The following is a 26,380-nucleotide window of genomic DNA, read 5'->3' on the forward strand; positions in this document are numbered from 1 at the left end:
AGAGGATTCCTAAATTACCCTCCACTGTTCTGAATGCTGGTCAACCTGTGATGTGGGTTCAATTAACCCAACTGTCTTCCTTGAAGAAAAGATGGGGAAAGCACACATATGAATAAGTTTTAAAGACTATAATCTCTTTATGACTCTTTGCACCTGGTAAAATTTCCCTTCAAAGTGGAACACCCTATTCACTAAATGGTCTGAAACAGAAGCAATACACCATCATGGGTGTAATCTGGTAGTTGTTCCAAGAGTCCTGGCGTAACAGTTTTCTCTGAATTTCCACCTGTTTCTGAAGGGCTTTCAGTGTATTTCACTCTTCTCCACTTTCTTGGTACTTGCTGTGGTTAGAGTCTCTTAACACCCTCCAGTATTTATATTCAGGAATGAACTGAAATGTGTATATTTTGTTCAAAGACTTCAATCTGTATACTCAATTAGATGTAATAGTATGTATTAAGATAGTAGTACTCCAGAACTCTCATAAATCAAGTTTTATGGTCGGAGGTATAGACTTTAATTCTTGTGCTCTGAGCTTTAGATTTTTGTATTTTTCCTGGTTACACTAGAACAAGAATGAAAGTAGTCATTGTTTGTAAAAAAGCCTGGCAATTTGAATAGATTCAGTAAAAAGATGGGAGGAAGGAAGGAGCGAAAGACAGAAGGGAGGAGAAAAATAGAAACTTCAATGAAAGAACATGAGGATGAAAACAGATGAATAAAAAGAGAAAAAGATAATAGTGCACGAGTAGAGACACGACTGAAGCGACTTAGCAGCAGCAGAAACATTCATCTCAATAAAGATACCTTAGAAACAATAAAAATAAGGTTACTTTCCTAATCTATATATTTTCAAGGAAGCCCGAGGTGATACCAAAAAGGAAAAACAAATCCTGGATGCCCAAGCACACAAGCAGTGGGTGTGCCATGAAGGGGAGAAGAAAGAGCGGGGCTAAGGTTGGGGGCCTGGGCTTGCTAAAGTTCCTAAAGGTGGCCAGTGTCAGCAGCGACAGCTCTTAGGTGGAGGTAAGGAGGGCAATCACCTGCTCCACCAAGAAAAGAAGGGCGAGAAGGAGAAATTAGCATGTTGAAACATTTTAATAAATTTATCAATTAAAAAAGTAAATAAATCAGGCAGATATTAGGAGAGGTGCCTTACTTCTAACAGCTGGCTCAGAAGCGAGGTGGGGGGCGGATTTCACTTTAGGGTCCACTTTAGGGTTCTCTGCTTCAATCACCTCACTGAGCACACTTCAAAGCCAGTGTGACTGAAGACAGTGCTAACGGAATCAGAAAAGAAAAACTAAAGACAGGATCTCTAGGTACTTTAAGTATGCTGCTACTGCTGCTAAGTCGCTTCAGTTGTGTCCAACTCTGTGCGACCCCATAGACAGCAGCCGACCAGGCTCCCCGTCCCTGGGATTCTCCAAGCAAGAACACTGGAGTGGGTTGCCATTTCCTTCTCCAATGCATGAAAGTGAAACATGAAAGTGAAGTTGCTCAGTCATGTCTGACTCTTAGTGACCCCATGGATTGCAGCCTACCAGCTCCTCTGTCCATGGGATTTTCCAGGCAAGAGTACTGGAGTGGGGTGCCATTGCCTTCTCTGACTTTAAGTATGCTGCTGCTGCAGCTAAGTCGCTCAGTCGTGTCTAACTCTCAGCGACCCCATGGACTATAGCCCACCAGGCTCCTCCGTCCATGGGATTTTTCCAGGCAAGGGTACTGGAGTGGGGTGCCATTGCCTTCTCCAACTTTAAGTATAGTCTTAGCTAAATCTGAGATTCCCTGATACTCATATCCTTATCCAGGACGATGAAGGGTTGGCAGGGAGAGAAGAATGCGTTATTCCCCTTGTTCTCTCTTTTTTCTTATTTAAGTGTGGTGGTGTCACACACAATCACCAACATGTCAACAGAAGACTTTCTGAGGTTTGCTCTGAGAAAACCCAATACTTTTCTATTCATGAAGATATTATTGGTTGTGGCAGTAAGTGCCCTGATATTTAAAATGTGGACATGGGATCAATTAATCATCAAGACAGAAACAAATATCACATAATAAAAACTTAAAGGGTACTTCTGGTGAGCCAAATAGTATGATACTCTTTATCTTCATGTAGTGAAGGAAAAAGTCTAAGCAAACATATGCTCTAGCTAACAGAATGGCCTATTTTCTAGGATATTATTGTCTAGCATTGGGCGATATGAATGAATTAACCAGAAAGAGAAATCAGAGGGCTAAACAGAAAGAGTGGAAATCTCTGGGACACAGACGCAGCAGCCATCACCAAATAATTACTTAGTGTTCTATAGTTCTTGTGTTCTTCTGGCTTTATTTTAATCTAAATAAGTACAATCTTCCATCTGTGTTTCAAAAATAAAATTAAATAATTTTAGAAATTAAATTTCATTGTCACCATGGAATATATCAGCAAATGTTCTAAACAATAACCAAACAGACTTAATGTTTCATGGCTTTTTTTAGACCTTAACTTCGAGATTCAAAAACTCTGTTTAAACAGACAAACCAAACAGTGCTTGGCTATTTTTCCTTATTACTAAATTGTTACTCCATACCTAGAGGTGGCTTCTAGGAATGTAATTACCTGAGATAACCAGATTATCTAATTTCAGACATGCTGAAAGCAAGTGTTTCGCATTGAGTCCAAAATCAGACTCACACTGGCAACATTCCATAGTCTCTTAAAGTGTTGCCTGATACAAAAGATTCATTGCACTCTATAATGTCTCCCTAGAAGAAGCAAGTAATGTCTTTTAATCCTGCCACCTGTTTCTACACTTTTATAGGAAGGATTCGTTTGTAATTTGCATTGCAGTTTTACAAAAATTATGGGTACCACACTTAAATATCTAATTATTTTAAAATAAGGGACTTCCCTGGTGGCTCAGACCATTAAGAATCTCCCTGCAATGCGCGAGACCTGGGTTCGATCCCCGGGTTGGGAAGATCTCCTGGAGGAGGGCATGGCAACCCACTCCAGTATTCTTGCCTGGAGAATCCCCACGGACAGAGGAGCCAGGCAGGCTATAGTCCATCAGGTTGCAAAGAGTTGGACACCACAGAGCGACTAAGCACATTTTTAAATAAAATATGAAAGATAAAATGCTCAAAGCTATTTGGACACTGTGAATCCTTTTATGAGCAAACAAATCCTGAAATTTGAACTCAGCTTTTCCACAGCAACTGAAATCTGGGACTGAACTTATTGAGCCTGAACCTCTTATTAGGTTTTGGGAGAAAGACAGTAATATGGGAACACTGGAAAGATAGGAAGCAAAGAGCAGCAAAAGCCTGTAACTGGAAGCCCTGTACTGTATGTCTTTAAGATATGCAGACAGGCCCCTCCTTTCTAGGTGATGACCAGTGATAAGAACTGCTATGACTCAAAACTTGCTGCCTCCACCAAAAGATATCAGAAGGAACAACAAGAACTCTTGTTTCTTCGGGGTGGGAGAAGATCATTGTACTTAAGACGTTTGTCTTCTGAAAACCCATGCTATAAAGCTGGTTGTGCCACAGAACTTCCTAACATGACCTTATGCAAGGTTTTTAACCATTCTGAAACAGAATTTCTTTATCCATACAATGGTGAAGAGATGCTATCCAACTCACAGCTTTGACTGAGTATTAAAGGTGATGTTGACTCTTAGGTGTCTAGCATCTTTAGGGATTCAACGATTGTCTGCTATCATTACCATTCTTTCCAGAAAAGAAGAAAGCTGAATTTCTCATTTACAAACATAGGAAAACAACAAAAAGAAGAAAATGATTCTTTACTTCACACTGATCAGGCATATTAGACTTCCTTTCCTTAACTTCTACTTTTCAAAGTGCTTTTACACATGTTATACTATTTCTTTGCTTTTTTTTTTTAATCTGCCCTAAGAAATGGTGTGATCACTGACCTAGAGCCAGACATCCTGGAATGTGAAGTCAAGTGGGCCTTAGAAAGCAACACTATGAACAAAGCTAGTGGAGGTGATGGAATTCCAGTTGAACTATTTCAAATCCTGAAAGAGGATGCTGTGAAAGTGCTGCACTCAATATGCCAGCAAATTTGGAAAACTCAGCAGTGGCCACAGGACTGGAAAAGGTCAGTTTTCATTCCAATCTCAAAGAAAGGCAATGCCAAAGAATGCTCAAACTACCGCACAATTGCACTCATCTCACACGCTAGTAAAGTCATGCTCAAAATTCTTCAAGCCAGGCTTCAGCAACACATGAACCGTGAACTTCCTGATGTTCCAGCTGGTTTTAGAAAAGGCAGAGGAACCAGAGATCAAATTGCCAACATCTGCTGGATCATGGAAAAAGCAAGAGAGTTCCAGAAAAACATCTATTTCTGCTTTATTGACTATGCCAAAGCCTTGGACTGTGTGGATCACAATAAACTGTGGAAAATTCTGAAAGAGATAGGAATACCAGACCACCTGATCTGCCTCTTGAGAAATTTGTATGCAGGTCAGGAAGCAACAGTTAGAACTGGACATGGAACAACAGACTGGTTCCATTAGGAGGCTGTATATTATCACCCTGCTTATTTAACTTATATGCAGAGAACATCATGAGAAACGCTGGATTGGAAGAAAAACAAGCTGGAATCAAATATGCAGATGACACCACCCTTATGGCAGAAAGTGAAGAGGAACTAAAAAGCCTCTTGATGAAAGTGAAAGTGGAGAGTGAAAAAGTTGGCTTAAAGCTCAACATTCAGAAAACGAAGATCACGGCATCTGGTCCCATCACTTCATGCAAACAGATGGGGAAACAGTGGAAACAATGTCAGACTTTATTTTTTTGGGCTCCAAAATCACTGCAGATGGTGATTGCAGCCATGAAATTAAAAGACACTTACTCCATGGAAGGAAAGTTATGACCAACCTAGATAGCATATTCCAAAGCAGAGACATTACTTTGCCAACAAAGGTCCGTCTAGTCAAGGCTATGGTTTTTCCTGTGGTCATGTATGGATGTGAGAGTTGGACTGTGAAGAAGGCTGAGCGCCGAAGAATTGATGCTTTTGAACTGTGGTGTTGGAGAAGACTCTTGAGACTCCCTTGGACTGCAAGGAGATCCAACCAGTCCATTCTGAAGGAGATCAGTCCTGGGATTTCTTTGGAAGGATTGATGCTAAAGCTGAAACTCCAGTACTTTGGCCACCTCACGCAAAGAATTGACTCACTGGAAAAGACTCTGATGCTGGGAGGGGTCGGGGGCAGGAGGAAAAGGGGACAACAGAGGATGAGATGGCTGGATGGCATCACTGACTCGATGGATGTGAGTCTGAGTGAAGTCCGGGAGTTGGTGATGGACAGGGAGGCCTGGCGTGCTGCGATTCATTGGGTTGCAAAGAGTCGGACACAACTGAGTGACTGAACTGAACTGAACTGAAGAAATAAAGTGGATAATTCTGGTCTTTTGTATGGGTCAACGGGAAAGATGATGGGGGAATTTTGGTCATCTCTGCTTCCTGAGAAGGAGAAGAACACAAAAAGAGCAAAGGCAAGCACATAAAAAATTCTACTCCCCACACAACACTCTTGTCCAATATCAACTCAACTCCTTGATAAAGTAGAAAGGTAATACTTCTACATGTTTTCAAAGAAACACAGATCTGCCATTATCTAAAAAAATTCTGCACAGCAAAATATTAAAATATTTGAAATTTAGGAGGAAAAAATAGCATATATTTCAATATTTTAAAATGATAATTTTGTTGAATAGATGTTGGCAGTCAAAAAATCTTCAAAAAATGTAATGACTATATCATTTGGAAACTTTTATTTCCTCTTCCTCTAACTAAATACTATAATTCAACTTGATCTAACATTTTCAAAACTTTGAAGAATAAATTATTTTTAAATCGAAGAATATCATTCTTTTATTTTTGTGCTTTCATTAGAGTGTGACACGAATTAAGAAAATAAATAATTTTTAATGGTCAAGAGCTATACATACTAATTACTGACCAAATGTCTTCGTACAAAATTATACCCATAACTCTAGGTTTACAGTTAATTTTATAACCAATTATTCTAAGATTCATATGATTTTAAAACTGATATAAAATTTCTGATAATGGAATACTATAATTATGTTATTAGGACATTCAAAATTAGGCTCACTATGTTGCACTTGATTTTTTTTTTTTTTTTTGGTGTCTTGAACTGTAGACTTTCTCCAATCCTAAATCACTTCTTTGTTTTCAAACCTTCAGCAGTTCATCCTTTACCACCAAATTAAACAGGCACATTTTTCACTCTGGCATGCACTAATTCCTACCAGGTCATCACAACTTATATTTTCAGCTGCACTTCTAATTACTTAATAGATTTAATTTGTCCCATATGTCTATAATTTACAGATATGATGACAGAGACAGCGGAATATAGAAAGACAGAAAAGCTATTTGCACATGTAATCTAAAGAGAAAAAAAATACAATTAACTGTAATTCAAAGTAGAATGTTTCAAATAATAATGGAAGAAATGCCTTGTCATGGACATAGAGAAAATATCAATTAATAGTGACCAGAAACAGAAAATTAAGGTCTAGAAAGGTCAAGTGGCCTGCCCAAGGTCATATGCTGGGATTGAATGGTCATCTCAGACTCAGAGGAGAGCAAGTGAGATGGTGGAGCACCACTAAACTTATGAGGGTCTGGTGAGGCTGGACAAAAAGGTAATTTTTCTGTTGCCATGTTTGTCTATATGGAAGGTCTCTTTCATCTATTGGAGCAGTCTGAAATCATACCTGGTCTTTGAGTCTCATCATAAATAGCTTCCTTTGCACTGACACAATACTTAAAAATTATTATTGGGACACTAATATATTCTGCCTTGGAAGTGATATTAAATATGTTATTTGCAGACTCATATTAAGTATAATTTGGTTCAGATGTGAGTGACAAAACCCAAGTTAATTAATAGTGGCTTAAATGAAAAAGCACTTGGCTTCTCCCTTGTGTAAATGTGTGACGAGGCAGAAGGGACAGACACAGCATGGCCCCGGGGGCCCTTGTCTTGTTGTCACCGAATATAACCCCGATCTCATGGTCCAAGATGGCAGCCTCTGAGTTCTGGCAGCAGGATGCAGGAAGAGATGAAGAAGGGGAGAAGGGGGCATGTGGGCACAGTCTCTCAAGGAAGATTCACAAAAACCACCATGTGATACATCTACTGATATGCTGTAAGCCATTTTTTAATCACATGGCCAGATCGAGTGGAAAGGCAAGCTGGAAATATAGCCTAAAAGGCTATACTTTTATATAGAATATACAGAATATTACACTGAATAAGATAATCTTATACAGAATAAGACTATATTCTGAGGTTAAATATGCTTATTAGCTAGTTATCCTCTTGCTATGGAAGCAAGTGAATAGGATGTTGTGAGACAACTAAAAGTCTTGGCTACAACTTTAAATAAATGAGTGAGAATGTACACGTAGCAATCACTTGCTGTATGGTCAATATGTGACAACATTCATCATATAATACTCACAACAATCCTAAAAGCTACTCTATTTTTGTTTCCACTTTATATATAAAGAAGTTGTAGCTTACAGTGGTTAAGTAATTTTGCCCAGAGTGACAGTGGCCAGTTGAATCTAGAACTGCTGGTCTTGAACAACATATTGCTTTACCACAGAAAAAGACTCTTATGCAAGTGTGTTTTGTTTTACTATAAGATATTATGGAAAAACCCAAATAAACATTTTGGCCAACCCAATATTAGATTTACAGGTAATGTGGCTTATCTTCACTTACTTGTTAATTCATTTAATAAATGTTTATTGAGCAAATAAAAACTGTTCCAGGTCTTGGGAATACCAGAAGAATTATGATAGCATATTTTATCTTATTTATTAACGGTTTAGTCACTGCGATTGGTAAGAATACAAAGTGTCCCAACCCTCATGCAGCTTACCTAATAAAATAGCCTCCTGTATAGTCTTTAATTATAAGCAGCAACCAAAAAAGAATAAGAAGTTGTAAGAACATAGATTAGGAGAACAAAATCTCGGCTGGGGTGAAGAGCTGAGTCAGGGAAGGCCTCCTTGAGAAAGTTGCCTCCGGAAGAGCAACTGACATATGTGAAATGCTCCATGTATATACTGAATTAATCAATTTATTAATGAAAAGGGAGATCAGTTCAGAAGATATCTTTTCTAAGCTTGGAAAACAGAAGGGAGGACCCTTCTAAGTACCCATGTGGCTGTAACTCAGAGTAGATTCTCCCACTTCCCAGAGCACATGGTTGATTTCAATTACTCATTGCATTAAATCAAACAGCAGCTTTGTTTCCCCTCTCAAATGTCCAGGCAATGAAGTAAAAATTTTCGGCATAAGATCACCTAACACGTGTTATTTACTTAAAAAAGCTCCACACAGGATCAGAAAACCTGTCTATTGCTCACATGGTTTTCTGAAAATAGGAGTTGCTCAATAAATACTGATTCATCGACAGCAGATTCAAAAAAAAGGAAAGCATTCTAAAAAATTTGTAACAGTACTCTTCTTTCAACGTTTACATACATCTTTTCAAATCTGGGTTAATGCTCCTAAGAAAAGCACAGTTAAGACCCATCAGCAATATCACAATGTCTTACTTGTTTTGTTTTGCAAGATAATCACATTTCAGTTTAAGAGCTTCTTGAAAGCTACCCTTATGGAAAAATACTGGCTTAGGTTGGGCTCCTGCTAGGAAAACTAAGATAGAAAAATTTACATCTGCATTTGAAACTCAGCACTCTCTCTCTTAGCAGTGCTAATGATAGTAACTAAGGTGACTGAGCTTAACATTGCTTTTTTTTTTAATCTGAAGAATGAAAACATAGCCTATTATTATGAACTGAGAGAAAAATACTTCAGATATATTGAAAAATTAAATATATAATATAAACAAGAAATCTGGGAGCCCATTTGCAGGGAACAAAAGGAAAACTGTTGTTTTTTTTTTCCCAAGAGCCAAAATCATAGCAAAATAAAATAACCTATGGGAAATAGATGGGGAAACAGTGTCAGACTTTATTTTTGGGGGCTCCAAAATCACTGCAGATGGTGACTGCAGCCATGAAATTAGAAGATGCTTACTCCTTGGAAGGAAAGTTATGACCAACCTAGATAGCATATTCAAAAGCAGAGACATTACTTTGCCAACAAAGGTTCGTCTAGTCAAGGCTATGGTTTTTCCAGTGGTCATGTATGGATGTGAGAGTTGGACTGTGAAGAAAGCTGAGTGCCAAAGAACTGATGCTTTTGAACTGTGGTGTTGGAGAAGACTCTTGAGAATCCCTTGGACTGCAAGGAGGTCCAACCAGTCCATTCTAAAGGATATCAGTCCTGGGTGTTCTTTGGAAGGAATGATGCTGAAGCTGAAACTCCAGGACTTTGGCCACCTCATGGGAAGAGTTGACTCATTGGAAAAGATCCTGATGCTGGGAGGGATTGGGGGCAGGAGGAGAAGGGGACGACAGAGGATGAGATGGCTGGATGGCATCACCGACTCAATGGACGTGAGTTTGAGTGAACTCCGGGAGTCGGTGATGGACAGGGAGGCCTGGTGTGCTGCAGTTCACGGGGTTGCAAAGAATCAGACACGACTGATCGACTGAACTGATAAGTTTATGGTGTGGACTTCCCTGATGGTTTATCGGGTTAAGAATCTGCCTGCAATGAAGGAGAGACAGGAGACTCAGGTTCGATTCCTGAGTCGGGAAGATCCCCTGGAGGAGGAAATAGCAACCCACTCCAGTATTCTTGCCTGGAGAATCCCATGGACAGAGGAGCCTGGCAGGCTTCAGCCCAAAGGGTTGCAAAGAGTCGGACACAACTTACTGAGCACACAGGCTTACTAAGTATATCAATGTTAGGTGGAAACAGCCACTATTTTAATTAAATATATCAATTTGGGGAAAACAGCAGCAGCCACAGCAATATTGAAAACAAATTCATGGATAAAATGTAACCAACATGTGCAGTACAAAAAATGAAATGTCCTGAAAAAGGTGTTAATGTAGAATGGATTACACTTATTTCCAAGCTCAATTTTCAGTTCTTTGCTTCCTCAGGGTGCAGTGGTGTTCCCAAGTAAGCTATGGGCTTATAAACTATTTTGATGGAAACGGAAATAGGAGAGCAAGGCACCTTTACCTCTGTTGGAGGACACTCTCTAGAGGTCTCCTCTGTTCCCTCAAATATCTATTGCAACTCCCCGTGGACACCACCTAACCTCCCATTCCAGCAGGCCCAGGCTTGCGACTCAAAGTAGTCAGTGGTAAAAAGAAAGACGGTCACACAGGGGTGGTGTCCCCTTGACCCGTTTCTATTCTTTATACAGAACAAACACTTTTTCAACTTCATGCTGGACACTTACTTTCTCAAGGCAAATCACCCAGAATACATCCAGCATTTTCTATGCATAACTTCTATATTTCTGTTCATGGTACCAAAATCATGCTCAAGCTCAAAACCCTGGAATTTAATTTTTCTTACTTTTTTCCTTCCCCCCCTCCCATAACAGACAATCAATTGTCAGTGATGCACTCTCAAACCCTCTTACAATCTGATTATTATTTTTATTTCAATAGCTGCTAGTCTCATTCAAGTTCTTCTCTGGGCAGTTAGCCATAAAAGCCTCTTAACTGGTGTGCCTGCTCTTAGATTTGCCTCTGCGTTAAATATAACATTTATTCCATAAAATTTTACTAAACACCTCATCAGCTCAGACTTTGTGTTGCATACTCATAATATACACCACGGACATCCACCTTCCTGAACTAGTTCTGACAGTTTTTGTAACGTGCTGAAAACCCTTCAGTAACCATCTTAAATGTCTCCTTCATCTAACATTGATGTAGTTCACATTCTGGTATCTCTTTATCATTGCAGACTTTTATCCTTTCATTCCACACCTCCCTCCCTCCTTCTCCCCTGCCGCCAGCTCCGTCCCCAATATATACCTATCTTTTCACTATAGTAAACCAGTCCCTATAGTACCCTGAGTTCCCTCCATCTCTCTTGTGACTATATTCATTCTATTTCATCCATCTGAAATAACCTCTTTAATGTTATCCTCAAAAATGGTGAGTATGGTAAATTCACCTTCAATAATTAAAATGTAAATGGCTTTTTGATGTTTTTATTATACTCTGGTTGCATAGAAAATAAGTATTTCTTCCTTAAAGACTTCTAAGACCCAGCTGAGGATTTAAAAATAAAACATTTAAAGCCTGGTCTTCCAGGGATGTGGATTTTTTATGATCCTTTTACTATTTAATTATGACTTAATTATTGAAGGTCTCCTGTCATGGGCAAAAATCCTTTGAAAACAATTAAGCATTACTATTTCCAGTTCATGGAAAAATGGGGATTCCACTTAAGGCAGACAACTGATACAGGCAGGTTAATAATAAAATATTACCAAAGCAGCTTAAGTAGTTAGGTCTTAGAATCGGGATGTGTTGACGCCATCCATTACTTTAAAATATCCCACACTATTGTCTCATTTGGAAGAGCAATATGCTGTTCTCCAACATCTTAATTTATTTAATTGATTTGCTTCTAATAGTGAAAGGGGCATATCCAAGGATAAGTGTGTTTCTCCTGCCAGATTGTGAGTTCCATTAGGGTAGCAATTATTACTTTTCCCCTAAGATCACCAATATCACAGTCCACCTGAAGTGTCTGCTCATTATGTAATCCCCTGGGTCTAACTCTGACCTATTAATTCAGAAACTCTAAGGATGGGGACCATATTAAAAAAAACAAAAAACAAAAAAAACAAAAAACCTCTCCAGGTAATTTATAAGTAGTTGAAGTTTGAAAACCACTGCCCTAGGCTAGAGAACTTCTTGCTTACAGGAAGATTATAAATGTTATAAAATACAATAGCTACTTTATAAAGCCTTAAGAAAATCCAAGATTCTCCCATACCCACTACCAGTGCCCACTCTCCTCCTCCAAAAGAAAAAAAAAGGAAAAGAGCACTTTTAAGAGCTTTCAAAGTAAGAACAGTGCCGAGGTTAGGATAGTTTAGCTCTGGCTCACCCACAAGCTGCCTGCATTTAAATCCGAACTATGCAATTTACTAGATTAATCAATTTGGATAATGTACCTTTCTGTGCCTAGATTTCCCTATCTGACTAATGGGGTTAATAACAATACGAACTGCATGGAATTATGGACTCAACGCATGCCAAGTAGTTGAAACAGCACATAGTGCTAGCTCTCAGATTAAAGTTAATACATAATGGTGTGGATAGTGAACTCAGCTGGACTAAGTAAAAGTGAACAGAGTAACTTTTTCTGCACTTAAATCTAACCACATTCAGTTAAACCACCACCAAATTCCACAGGTTGAAATGGTTTCAAATTAATTACTGTCTCAAGAAAAATAAAAGCTTTCAGAATTAGGCCAGGTGGCTTGGTACTCTGTCACATTTTCAACACAAGGAGGTTTTCAGTGAGGCCTTGGGGCAGAACAAATTTGTTCAGTGTCTGCAGTGGAAATAAGGGATTCCTTCAGCTCAATCCAAATAGTAACCCCATGAGTTCCCAGACGATAAACATAATGAGACAATCACACCTTTAGCTCAGAATCTCACTTTTCCCCTTGCTTCTCTGCATTTCCCACCCCTGAGGACTCAGGACAGACTGCCAGCAGACCTTCAATGCCCTTGCAGGAGGAGCTGCTGCCATCCTTTCAGGATGAACTGCCTCGGAGGCAGTAGCTGACACTGATTCCTAAGCAAAATTTCCCATGGGCAGGTGTCATAAGCAGGTTTAACACCTCTGGTTGAAGTCGGATTCACATTCACATTCACAGCAGACTCATGTTCATGAGTGCGCGTAGCAATATCTGAGAAAAGTTACAAGAAACTCTAAAAGACAATAGGAACTCAGAATGTTGTCTCCTTTAGTCCTAAATGTCAGAAGTTGAGATATAGTCCAGAGGCTGCCCAGATGGTCATGTGAAGAGATTTGAAGAAGGAACCAGAGTAAGTTTGCCATGAAGGTGATCAAGGAAGACTGGAAAACCAATTAAAGAGAGATTAAACTTTGAATGTTTTGTTTTTCCATGACAAGAGCAAGTTATTTTCAATCAGTTCAGATGATTTCCATTTTAATCTACCAGTATCATAAACTAAAAAATCACTCTGGTAACATTCATGAGACAATGGGAACTAAATGAACCATCTCAACCTTTGTAATAGGGAAGGTAAGTTGGAAATGTTCTCCTTGTACCAAAAATGTAGAGCAAGTACATATCATGAAAAAGTATTTTATACAAGAGTAGTTTACTGAATTATCTACTAAGATTTTATCAGATGCTAAAAATTGTGTTAAAACAACTCCCTATCACTCTTCATATTCTATATTTTATGAATAATAGTAATAGATTTAGTTGCTTTTTTCTAACATTCAGGTAAGGGTGAAAATGTCATAGCATAAGTTAGGGAAATACTAATATTTTAAATGTTTTCCTGTGGTCAATTAATCTTAGAGAGGATATGGCTATTTTAACAACCGTGATGTCTAAAGTTTCAAACTCTGATGGTGCAATTATAACAAGCATTTTGCAAGAAGCTAAACAAACCTTTAATTTGTAACATTTCAGGAACAAACCATAAACAGGATAGGAGAACATGAAAATTCTGGTGTTTGGTATTCAGAGTTTAATTAGCAGACTTCCTGGCAAACACCTTACAAATATTACCGCTGCCCACTTAAAGTTGCATATAAGAGGGGTTTGCTGTGATTACAGAAGAAAGAATGGGCCACTGCGATTACAGGAAGCTTGATTCCTCTGCTGTCCAGATGGGTGAGGGATTTCTTAAACTGTAGAGAGATACAGTACACTCTGCACCAGCGGGAGCATGTTCAGAAGACATAATTCACATTTAAGTACACACAGCTGAACACAATGAGCTAGGTCCTTTGGACATTCCCAGTACCACTCAGAGCAGTTTAATTACCATGTGAAAACAACCACTCTTTCTCTGCTGTCTATTCTGTTCAATAGTCTCTGTTCTTCTATAAATCAATTGTCTGTATCTATCCATCCAATATAGTTTTTATTTTTTTAATCAAGGTGCTATGAAATAAACTTAAATCAGGTATAATACTCTCAAGTGATATAAGAGAAAAGTAGACAAAAACCCTTTTATGTTAAATATGAGTCACTATGATTGTAATAAATCAATAACCTTAGATATGCAGATGACACCACCCTTATGGCAGAAAGTGAAGAGGAACTAAAAAGCCTCTTGATGAAAGTGAAAGTGGAGAGTGAAAAAGTTGGCTTAAAGCTCAACATTCTGAAAATGAAGATCACGGCATCTGGTCCCATCACTTCATGGGAAATAGATGGGGAAACAGTGGAAACAGTGTCAGACTTTATTTTTCTGGGCTCCAAAATCACTGCAGATGGTGACTGCAGCCATGAAATTAAAAGACGCTTACTCCTTGGAAGGAAAGTTATGACCAACCTAGATAGCATATTGAAAAACAGAGACATTACTTTGCTAACAAAGGTTCGTCTAGTCAAGGCTATGGTTTTTCCCGTGGTCATGTATGGATGTGAGAGTTGGACTGTGAAGAAAGCTGAGCACCGAAGAATTGATGCTTTTTAACTGTGGTGTTGGAGAAGACTCTGGAGAGTCCCTTGGAATGCAAGGAGATCCACCCAGTCCATTCTGAAGGAGATCAGCCCTGGGATTTCTTTGGAAGGGATGATGCTAAAGCTGAAACTCCAGTACCTTGGCCACCTCATGCGAAGAGTTGACTCATTGGAAAAGACTCTGATGCTGGGAGGGATTGGGGGCAGGAGGAGAAAGGGACGACAGAGGATGAGATGGCTGGATGGCATCACTGACTCAATGGACGTGAGTCTGGGTGAACTCCGGGAGTTGGTGATGGACAGGGAGGCCTGGCGTGCTGCGATTCATGGGGTCACAAAGAGTCGGACACGACTGAGCGACTGAACTGAACTGATGACTGTAATGTATACTTATCAGGGTGGGAGAAAAGGACAGTGAAGTCACTTCTGGCTTTAGAGATAAAAAACAGGAATTCTAGGAATCACTTTATAGACAAGGCAGTAAAGGAGTTGAATCTAAAGAAGACTGGTAGATGGTCAATAGAAGAACCAAGAAGTGTATGTGCCTAATCACAGAAGCATCAAACAGCCAGGTAAAGCTGAGCAACAGCAAGAAATCCAGGTCAATGAGTCTTGGGTGCTGAAAGAGAGGGAGTAGCTTAGAGGAAAGAGAATCTGATGCACCTTCTTTTATATTAGAGAACAATTTCTACCTGGTTAGTCATCTATTCCATACCTCAGAGAATCTGGAATTAAGATTCAGATTACATCCTTTAAAGCAAATAAGCAAGCAATATGCATTACTATTAGTATAAATGAGGTAAATGACCAAAAATTACTGTATTATTTTTCAGTATAGATAAGTCATTTTTGCGTAATGCTAAGTGCCTTTTTGTTTTTAAAAATTAACATTAAAAAAAAAACACATACAACTATGTGTGGAAGCTCACTTCTAATAAACAACTTAAAGGAAAGTAGTAATTTTCCATACAGGATTACTGTCTTTTTAAAGAAAGATGATTAGAAGCAATGTATGAATGTCTAGATGTGATTAACCTTATAGAGACATATAGTATGGATGGGAGTATATCTGAGGACATAGCTTTTTTTTCCCAGGAAAAAACAGGATAAAGGCATTTTACTTGAATGAAGAAGTAGTAAAGACATGTTAAATTCTGTGTAATTCAGGTTCTGTAACTAGGAAACATCCTGAAAATGAAAAAAAAAATTTTTTTTACTTCTTAAATTCTGTGATTCTAAAAATGGTTTTTGTGTCTCAAGGAGCTCCAGGTGCCTATAAGTACCAAAAAAGTCTTTACACACATTATATATAGGCTTTGTAAAGGAAATAGATGATTACCCTATTTTTTGCAACATTTGTGAATCTGGTTCACAAAGTTTTAAAAAATCCCCACTGCGTATGCAATTCATATTCTAGAAATGTGAATTTGTAACATAACATGTGTTCACATAAGTCTGTTAGGCCCATGTATTCCACATTATTATTTTGTTTAAAATGTAAAAGGCAGATGGTCTTGCTTTCGGGTATTTAAAATTTTCTAACAGAGCAGAATCTCATAGTCATTTAGGGACATTAACTTTGGAAAATACTTAAAAACTTTATGACTAATGAATAATGACTACTGATGAATTGCTGCAAAGGTGGGATAAACTTCTGACTAGAATATACAAGATGGTTCTGCTTCCCTCTAGTTTAGAAACTTTTCATGGGTCACATAATTCCTACTACGTTTCCTCATTTTTATTCACTGTTCTTTCCTCTCCTCCACCTCTACACTTTAGCACTACTTGCAGTTTCAAAAACAAAGTGCCCAGATCATCAAGCAAAAGTGTCCTTTGCATTTTATTTATTTTTAATATCTTGGGCAGTACAAATCCGGGCTTTATAAACTGCTAAGACATGCTTTTACAGTGCAGTCTGAGGATGACCTGCAATAAATGGGACTGTGGGACAATTCAGAAGTTTCTGTGATTCCTGTGCCCACTAAAGTTTGAGAAATAACTACCCTCCACCAAGCTCTGTGGCATACAGAAAAGGAACATATTAAGATCATATTCACATTTTCTAAGGGGTAATGAATTACTTAAAATAGAAAGATCAAAATCTATTTTTCTCAGTGATTAAATAGTAGCACTGAAACAGTTACTGTTACATTAACTTTCAAAGGAAAATTATGGCCTTTCCTTGGTATGTCTGAACATAGTAAGTCACTTCAGCCATGTTTGATTCCTTGCAAGCCTATGAACTGTAGCCTACCAGGCTCCTCTGTGCATGGAATTTCCCAGGCTAGAATACTGGAGTGGGTTGCCATGCCCTCCTCCAGGGGATCATCCCAACCCAGGGACTAAAGTTGGGTCTCCTGCATTGGCAGGCAGGTTCATTACTGCCAGTGCCACCTGGGAAGCCCTTTCCTTGGTATAGCCATCAAATAGATCAGCATGTAATAATAGAGCCATGCAATATATATATAATGGGAATTTCCTTTTGTATTCTATAATTACACTAAGCTAGTTTTTAGCTTCACAAAAGTTCTATTAAAAATAGACTGTCTAGATAAAATAAAATATTATGGTTCAAATAAAATGGTTAGCAGATGATGTAACACCGGGGCTACACATGTTACATTATTATGTTTACTCTATTTACTTTCCTATATCTTAGATACAGAGCATTGTGAAGGCAAGTAGTATTGTTTTTCTAGTGCCCAGTGAAAAATAGACCACAGAGCAGACATTCATTTAGTAAATGTCTGGTGAATGGATGAATAAATAAATGACTGAAAATCCAATATGCATGCATCCCAGAAAGAACATGTACAAACAAAAATCACTTTAGAAATTAAAAGAAGAAAACAATAAAACATATTTTACTACATGTATCTGTAAAAAAGAAAAGGAAAATAATAGGAATGGAAAATATTTATCTTTTAAAATAATAATCATCCTGACTAATCTGATTCAATAAGCAAAGTTCCCAGAGGTTTAGATAAGCTTTTAATTTTTGCACAATAATACAAGGCATATTTCTATAATTGTTTAGAGTTATTATTTCTAACATATCAGTCAAAAGGGAAATTGATATTCCAGGATGCTAATGAATGAGTTAATGATTAAGATGGTGGTTATTTATTACTTGGGGAAAAAAATCTAGGTGAGGAAATAAAGGTCAGAAAAACTTGAAAAGAAAAACAAGATTTTTCTTTAACTGTATTTACTGGACTTACTCCTACAATTCAGAACCAATTATGAACACTGTGGTACTATTCATAATTGCATACTGAGTGTGTAAATTTAAAAATGGCAACTTTAATTTTCATTTCATCAGTATAAGGGAGAAAATGAAATTGAATACTAATTAGTATATGTGTCTTATACACCTAAAAGATTAGGGGACTACTGTGCTCATTATAAGTTTAAGAAAGTACTCAAATGCTTCATTTGAATGACTGAATATAAATAAAAGAATAAAGTGACAAGGGAAATTAATAATGCTCAAACAAAGAAAATCTGTGATATGATTACACTTCCTAGAGCCTCTTAGATATGGTTGTTCTTTAAGAAAAGAGACATATTTTTCTTTGGAAAAATAACTTAGAAAATGAGGTGTTATTAAAGACCATAATAATTCTCTGAATACAATAATGAAATATGTATTGAAAAGCAATAGTGAGTTTTCAGTTTTCCTCCCGTTATATGCAAGATTTCCTTATCTAATATAAACCCTTTTAATTAACTTTTACTGTTTTTATATAAGAGTTCATTATCATCTTCATAGAAAAAGCAGGAGAACTCCAGAAAAATACCCATTTCTGCTTTAATGACTATGACAAAGCCTTTGACTGTGTGGATCACAACAAACGGTGGAATATTCTTCAAGAGATAGAAATACCAGATGTCCTTACCTGCCTCCTGAGAAATCTGTATGCAGACCAAAAAGCAACAGTTAGAACTGGATATGAAACAACAGACTGGTTCCAAATTGGGAAAGGAGTATGTCAAGGCTGTATTTTGTTACCCTGCTTATTTAACTTATATGCAGAGTACATCATAAGAAATGCTGGGCTGGATGAAGCACAAGCCGGAATCAAGACTGCCAGGAGAAATATCAATAACCTCAGATATGGAGATGACACCACCCTTATGGCAGAAAACGAAGAGGAACTAAAGAGCCTCTTGATGAAAGTGAAAGAGGAGAGTGAAAAAACTGGCTTACAACTCAACAGTTAAAAAACTAAGATCATGGCATCCGGTCACATCACTACATGGCAAATAGATGGGGAAACAATAGTAACGGTGACAGACTATTTTCTTGGCTCCAAAATCACTGCAGATGGTAACTGCAGCCATGAAATTAAAAGACGCTTGCTCCTTGGAATGGAGAAGGCAATGGCACCCCACTCCAGTACTCTTGCCTGGAAAACCCCATGGATGAAGGAGCCTGGTGGGCTGCCGTCTATGGGGTCGCACAGAGTTGGACACGACTGAAGTGACTTAGCAGCAGCAGCAGCAGCTCCTTGGAAGAAAAACTACGACCAACCTAGACAGCATATTCAAAAGCAGAAACATTACTTTGCAGACAAAGGTCCGTGTAGTCAAAGCTATGGTTTTTCCAGTAGTCACGTGTAGATGTGAGAGTTGGACCATAAAGAAAGCTGAGCGCCAAAGAATTGATGCTTTTGAACTGTGGTGTTGGAGAAGACTCTTGAGAGTCCCTTGAACAGCAAAGAGATCCAACCAGTCCATCCTAAAGGAAATTAGTCCTGAATATTCCTTGGAAGGACTGATGCTGAAGCTGAAGCTCTAATACTTTGGCTATGTGATGTGAAGAACTGACTCATTGGAAAATACCCTGATGCTGGGAAAGATTGAGGGCAGGAGGAGAAGGGGACAACAGAGGATGAGATGGTTGGATGGCATCACCAACTTGAATGACAAGAGTTTGAGCAAGTTCCAGGCTTGGTGAAGGACAGGGAAGCCTGGCATCCTGCAGTCCATGGGGTCACAAAGAGTTGGACACAACTGAGTACTGAACTAAACTGAACTGATCATCTTCACAACAAAAGCAAAATAATAATAATAACCATAGTTAAAATAGCAATAGACTGCCTTTATATATAAAAAGAAGTATTTAATTATTCTACTTAAATTGATGAAGTTATGTTTAATCTAAGATTGAACTCTTTGCTCTCTTTCACTGAGGTTATTTCTACCTATAATCTGTGGGAGAAAGAAAGTTTAAAATTCATATTCTGAAAGACAGAATAATGAGTAGTGTTAAGTAGGCAACAAACTGTGACAAAGTGAAGTGAAAAATCAGGACCTACAACAATCCTAAGGTATTTCTCAGAGAAAAAGAAACTGCAAAAGTATGTTATTTATGGTTTATTGAAACAATCACTGATGCGCAGGAACATAACCTGCCCAAGAGAAACTGATGCAAACTTGTGACATCATCTCTCAATTGCTCTGCAATTTCTGCTATGAATCTTAATTTCTAAGGTTTTATAACGACCTCAATTCTGTAAATGCATTTCATAAGGTCAACTTAAAAAACAGTCTCTGGGATGATTTTTAGCAAATAGAATATAGGCATTTTTGTTGTTATGTGTTTATTTGAAACTTAATTGGAACTTCATTAGTCTACAATCAAAATTGTACAGAGGTGCCATTTCTACTATTTGGAATTTTCTCCTCCCATGTGGCAATACATTAGAAAAATCATGTGTAACTAAGGAAGCAATTTCTGCAAATGTATGCAAATTAAATTCATAAAACCAAACAAGAATATCAGATAATCACATGGAGCCATATAGATAAAAGAAATGTATATAGAATGAGTAAAATTCATAAGAAATCTGAAGAAAGATATATCTAAAGGAGACTTTGGCCCTGTTTGAAAGTATAGAAATCATATTACTTGGCTGTAAATTAATCTCTGTTTCTATTAACTCCCTGTAAAGCAACCTCTATCTTTTGTCACCTAATAATGTTACATCATACATCCCCATCTTAAAAATTACCTCTGACTCAAAATATGCAGTCAAAACGTAGAAGAGATCAGCTGTCTAAACAAACCCTATTCCAATTCTGTGGTGCACTGAACCCACACGTGCAGTTCCCCCAGCAACCTAAACACAGGTCATGATTTGCTATATGGCACTGCCCAGATTCTCATGTGGCATCTTGGATCATCCTGTTTCCTTGGTGTCTAGTCTTTACTGAAAAGCATCTTCCAAGGTTTGTCTCAGAAGCTGTCTTCCCATGAGCCTTTCTCATGATAATTAATACCTTCTTCCTCTGTCTGACCTCAGTGTGCACTGGATTTCCCGTCTTTTTAGCACACCTCAATGAATTGTTAAAGGTTATTAACATGTGCCACACCAACAGAGGTATAAGCTTTCACAGAAATCATGGCTTGAGCACCTTTTCTGTCTCCGAATATGCAGTTTTCCTGTCTCACTTCAGTTAAGGGCTCAAAAGGTATTAAGCAGATAATATATAAGACGCAGGCATTACTCCCATCCATCACACTTTTTGGAAATCATTTAATTTCCATTAAATTTTCTCACATTTAAAAACATGGCTGATGATAATTAATGATAGAGTATGAATTGAAACACACCCAGTTATTGAAAGAGGGTGCTGAAGACATTTGAGATATTATATTCCATTGTATAATTTATATATACACATATGGAACCACTAATAAGACAGAGAAGGAAAAGACACCATTTTTATACTCCTGAAGTACCAAAAATTGCTACTAAGCGTTAACACAGTACTGATGGACACATGGCATATGTAAAATCCTCTCTTTGACATGTACCTTCAGAGAGAGATATTTGCAACTCAAGGTCATTTTAACATTTTTAACTCTCTTCATTCACTTTCCAAAGGAATATTCACATTTCCCACAGTTTCAGGATTTATAGTCAGTTTGGACTCTAGCTAAATCATCCTTTCTTCTGTGACCATGAAGAAAAGTCACATGTTAGACACTATCTTCTTTCTGAAATGACTCTAGCCATTCCTTGGCAGAAACCCTGTCCCATCCCATCTGTTACCTGAATCCATGGCCATCTGTCATTTTCTGCAGCTGTCCAGGCATTTATAAGTCCCTTCTTATTCAGACGTGCATAGTAGGGATACCACTTCTGGAGTCCAAAAAGAGCTCGGTGGGTAGATGAAGCTGTGATTTGCTGATTTGAAATGATTCCCCCTTCAATTCCCAATGGGCCAGAGCATTCTAGGAACAAATTAGAGGAAAAATGTGAAGGTATCAGAAATAACATATCCAAATGTGGCTGTTAGATTTGATAGAAGATTTTTAAAAGTGATTTTAACTTGGACCGTCATGTGATTCAAGCCCCTCACATTTAACAGGTTTGTTACAGATCACAACATGAAGTGATTCTTGCTCCTCCCGCCACGCTCTTCTTTCTTTGCTGTGAATGTGGCATCTGAACAGACATGTCCCTTCTGCACTGCTATTCTGTGTTATACACTGCCATCCTTTGTTGATCACATCAACAAAAAGGGCAATGTCCTTAGAAGGTCTATCTCGTATTTTGTATTTCCATTAGCACACCTCACAAATCATAATTTATCAAAAAATATCCATTGGTCCATTATTTCTTGACTAGGCTACATCTGAGTTTGGTATTAAAATAATTTTCATACTGACTTAGCATTTCTCACACTATAACTTTTTCAGTTATATTTTTATAATGGCTGGCAGTTATGCTTTCAAAAAAAGGGTGATGTGTAAACCTTTTAAAACATTTTAAACTATTATAATAATAACATGATATGCTATAAATAACAGGAAATACGTAGACAAATTATTTTTATAGAGTAAGCAGGTAAGCACTCAGACATTAATATAGAGCAGTATAAATACCACTCAGTAAATCAATATATTAAAATATTTACATTTCTAATTTTAATTCAAAATACACAACTCTATCAATAGGGATTCTGCACATATATTTTAGCATTTTTCTTTATTTTTGTTAAATTTGTAAATTGGAATTCAAGATACATTTACTAATAAATACTTAAAATACTAAGATTAAAGCATAATATACTCAAAATAATAGGTCCTCAGATACTTAAGGTATTTAGATTTTAAAATCAGAAACAAAAGTAAATTGATGTAAAAATAATATATGTACTCAAAAATTTTTAAATTAAAAAATAAAAATAATATATGTACTATATATATAATATACATTTGAATTTAATTATTTACTAAAAATTCACCAGACAGTACACTTATTTCTTATTCAGTTTTTAAAATTAAGAATAAGTAATATTATCATGAAAAGCAATACCTAGTTTTCTTAATTTCAATAACATATACTATACTCAACTTATTGAAAAATTAGGTTTGTATAATAAAATGATAGTTCTATTATAAAATATACTATAATGATATACTAGAATTCTTGAAAATATGAAAGGAGTACACTTCTATTATTAAACCTTAGTGCATATAAGTCAACTTAGTCATTGCTACCAAGGATATTTTAGATTTTAATTACTACTGAAGTCTAACAATTGTTAGTAATTATATATTTACATTCAGATTGAGGATGCAAATATGAAAGGAAGAATTCTGCCACCAGACTACAATATTTTAAAAAGTTACAAGGAAAAAAATTAAAAAAAAAAATAAAAAGTTACAAGGATGATTCTCACTGGTATCCATTTTTTTTCACTAAGCATAAATGTTTCTTTTTTCTATTCCAAGCTCAGATAATAAGTAGTTCAAAGGACATTACTTAGAAACATTTTCCCAATGAATTTAAAACCTTTAAACACTTTTATAAAAACAAAACTTGTGGATAAGTAATCATCTTAATCAATTGTTATTAGTATATATGACATTAATATAGCAAAAATTGCATCTTTGTGATTGATAGCTGACAAATTATTCGCTTGCTGAGTTAGACAGTTTAGATATTTTCTAAAGCATTGTATTTAGAACTCTAGCACTTTATAAAGGTGCACTATATCACTTTGAAGTCATTTAATTAAGAAGCCATTCATTTTTAGAATCACACCATTAGGAATCACAGATAATAATCTGATTTTCACATTCCTAAAAAAATTAACATTGAAAACTCAAATATTGAGTCTTTGGATTCTTGCTCTGCTTTGCATTTCAAACTTAAAGATCTTTACAGATTTCATAAAAGCACTAAGTAACTTTCATGATGACACTTTGATTTTAAGCAACTGCAGGAGGCTGGGTTTTTAAGAATGTTGCCATTAAAAAGAGTCTCAAGGATGCTTGTCCTTGATTTGCACAATGTTTGGATGGAAAAGTACAGCAGGCAGGGAGGCCATTTATTGTAGGCCAGTCAGTGGAATGGCAGAGCCAGAGAGTCAGCTTTGATTAATTAAACTGCAAGATAGCCTTAGAAACAACTCTGTACCATTTAGTTGTTTACTTCTAAAGACCTTATGCAGAATTGGATGTCCTCACCGAATTTGTAACCATTAAAAAAAAAATTAGACCTCAAACCACACTATTCAGCCTGTCCACTTTGTCAGTCCTCTTAACCTCCCCTTACTAGCAACCATATCAGCAAACAATGGCTATGAACTGCTACCTTATCATATAGGCCAAACACCAATGAGCAATTTAAAAAGATATTTGCATTTATTTACGGTGCCATAGGCTCCCAATTTTGTCATGTCCTCAACAGTCATACATTCAAATAAAATAGAATTAAAAAATATATAGACATGCTGTATATATATATAGTATTTCACAGCTTACAAAATACTTTCTCCTGAGCTGTATCAGTGCTGTGAGGTCAAAACCGATGAATTTTTCTTTTCTCAGCCCTCAAGTCCACAAGTTCTTTTAGAATGAACTTTTGTAACATTTACTTACATACTATACTTTATGTGGCCCTTGACTCTGGTGGGGTAGTGCAGTTCTTGAGCAAAACATGAATGTGTGAAGTATCAGCTTAATTCCTTAAAAATGGAATGATCTTCAGTTTTTCTCATTTCAAACATTGTGGTTATGGTGACATTGAGTCTACCAGCTGTGAGGTAATGAAAGATAAATGGTGTGTTCCCTTTGTAACCGTAAATTGTTAATAATGAGCTTGGTTCTACAAGGTCACTTGCACGTCTCTCCTTAGAGACGAGGCCATTGCAGCCTTTTAGCTCCTGTGGAGCTGACACCGATTCTTATACTGCTGCATTCTTAGATGCTCACAGTAGCTTGGCTTGTACACAAGAAGAGCTCAGGAAATATTGCTGAATACTGGTATTTGGTGCTTTTATTCCTAGACAGTAACCTAATAAGCAAATCTCAGTTTTATGCTTTATTTCACACGGGGAAGTTGTCACAACAGCAGCTTTTTCTTCACTAATCATTTGGACCACAATCAAATGGATGTCATCATAATAAAAGGTTCAAAATCCAATTTCCTTTTGCCTGTGCCATCCACTTCCCCGATGTCCTATTAAATACAACAGTTATAAAAACTAATGAAGGAGTTGCAATTCAGAATGCAAATGATTACACACCTAAGATGAAGTGACCTTAAGCTGTGAACAATAAGATGATTAAAAGAAAGATAACGTGGAGATATATGCTATCACCATCCATACATGAGGGAAGGACATGAAATCATTCTTGATGAAAAACTATACTAGATGAGCATTTTGAAGTTTGAAAAGTGCATCCACATGTGTTTCCTCACACAATCAACATAACAGTTCAAGGAAAAAAGGTTATCACACACATTTCATAAATGAGGAAACCAGTGAGGAGGGAAGGTAAACTCATAAAAGGTAAGTCTGGAATTTAAGCCAAATGTTCCTGCAGAAACAGAAAATAATATCAATTGATAAAGTGAAGAGTTCAGTAATTCTTTAAAAGCTGATACTGAATTGTTTTTCTTCTGTTGTTATTTTACATGGGGATGTGTGTACATGTACTAGGAATAGAGGATAGGAGAATTAGCATGAAGGAATCATGTAGAGTATTACTAGTGGGACTCAGGATATGACAGGGCTTTCACAAACTGGGGAGCATTAAAAGAGTAGGCAACAGTCTGTGACAGTGAGTCACAGAAATAAATATTGAGGCATCATGGTGGTCTGTGTCCCTTTACAAGTGCTAAAAAAAAATTGACCCGCTACCATTATTGATCTATAGATTGCCTACCTAATTTGGATAGGTTTACTCAGTCCTGACTAATTCATTGACCTCTTATTATGTGCCCATCTACCCAGCAATATATCTATCTATTCATCCATCCATCCATTCTCCATTCATTAAATTCAATTTTGAAAACTGCATATTAATTAAAGGCCTTCTATATCCAGGCACTTTTCCAGGCAGTGGAGATACAAGGATGAATAAGGCAGAAAAAGCCTCAGCTCTTGAGGTCCATATTCTAGTGGAGAGACCAATTCTAAATAAACACTTAAATAAACAAGGAAATACCTAAAAAAGTGGTAAGTGAAGAAAAAAGAGGGTGAACCAGGTGGAGGTGTGAGATGATCAAAGACAGGCTTCCTGAGAGATGACATACATCTGATCTCTTAAGTGAGAAGCAGGAATTGGCTACTGCACTCGATTTATGGTACTGGTTTTCTGAAGGAGCTTTCAGCCCAATGGGAGAGACACATATAGAAACAAACAAACAAAAAATAAAATCGATATAACATGGCAGATGCTGTGATGTTGGATGTACAGGATTCC

The 26,380-nt window shown here is 37.1% G+C and overlaps 1 protein-coding gene across 2 annotated transcripts in view; it reads right to left on the bottom strand.

The window, feature by feature from the left end:
- EDIL3 (EGF like repeats and discoidin domains 3) overlaps window positions 1-26,380 on the bottom strand; it is a 484,817-nt gene that overhangs the window by 168,769 nt on the left and 289,668 nt on the right. For both annotated transcript variants that reach the window (XM_061424341.1, XM_061424340.1), the window contains one exon: window positions 21,711-21,892. In XM_061424341.1, coding sequence (XP_061280325.1) covers window positions 21,711-21,892 — 182 coding nt within the window. The remainder of the gene's footprint in view (window positions 1-21,710; window positions 21,893-26,380) is intronic.

This window comes from Bos javanicus, chromosome 7 (assembly GCF_032452875.1).
Source record: "Bos javanicus breed banteng chromosome 7, ARS-OSU_banteng_1.0, whole genome shotgun sequence".
Lineage (NCBI taxonomy): Eukaryota > Metazoa > Chordata > Mammalia > Artiodactyla > Bovidae > Bos > Bos javanicus.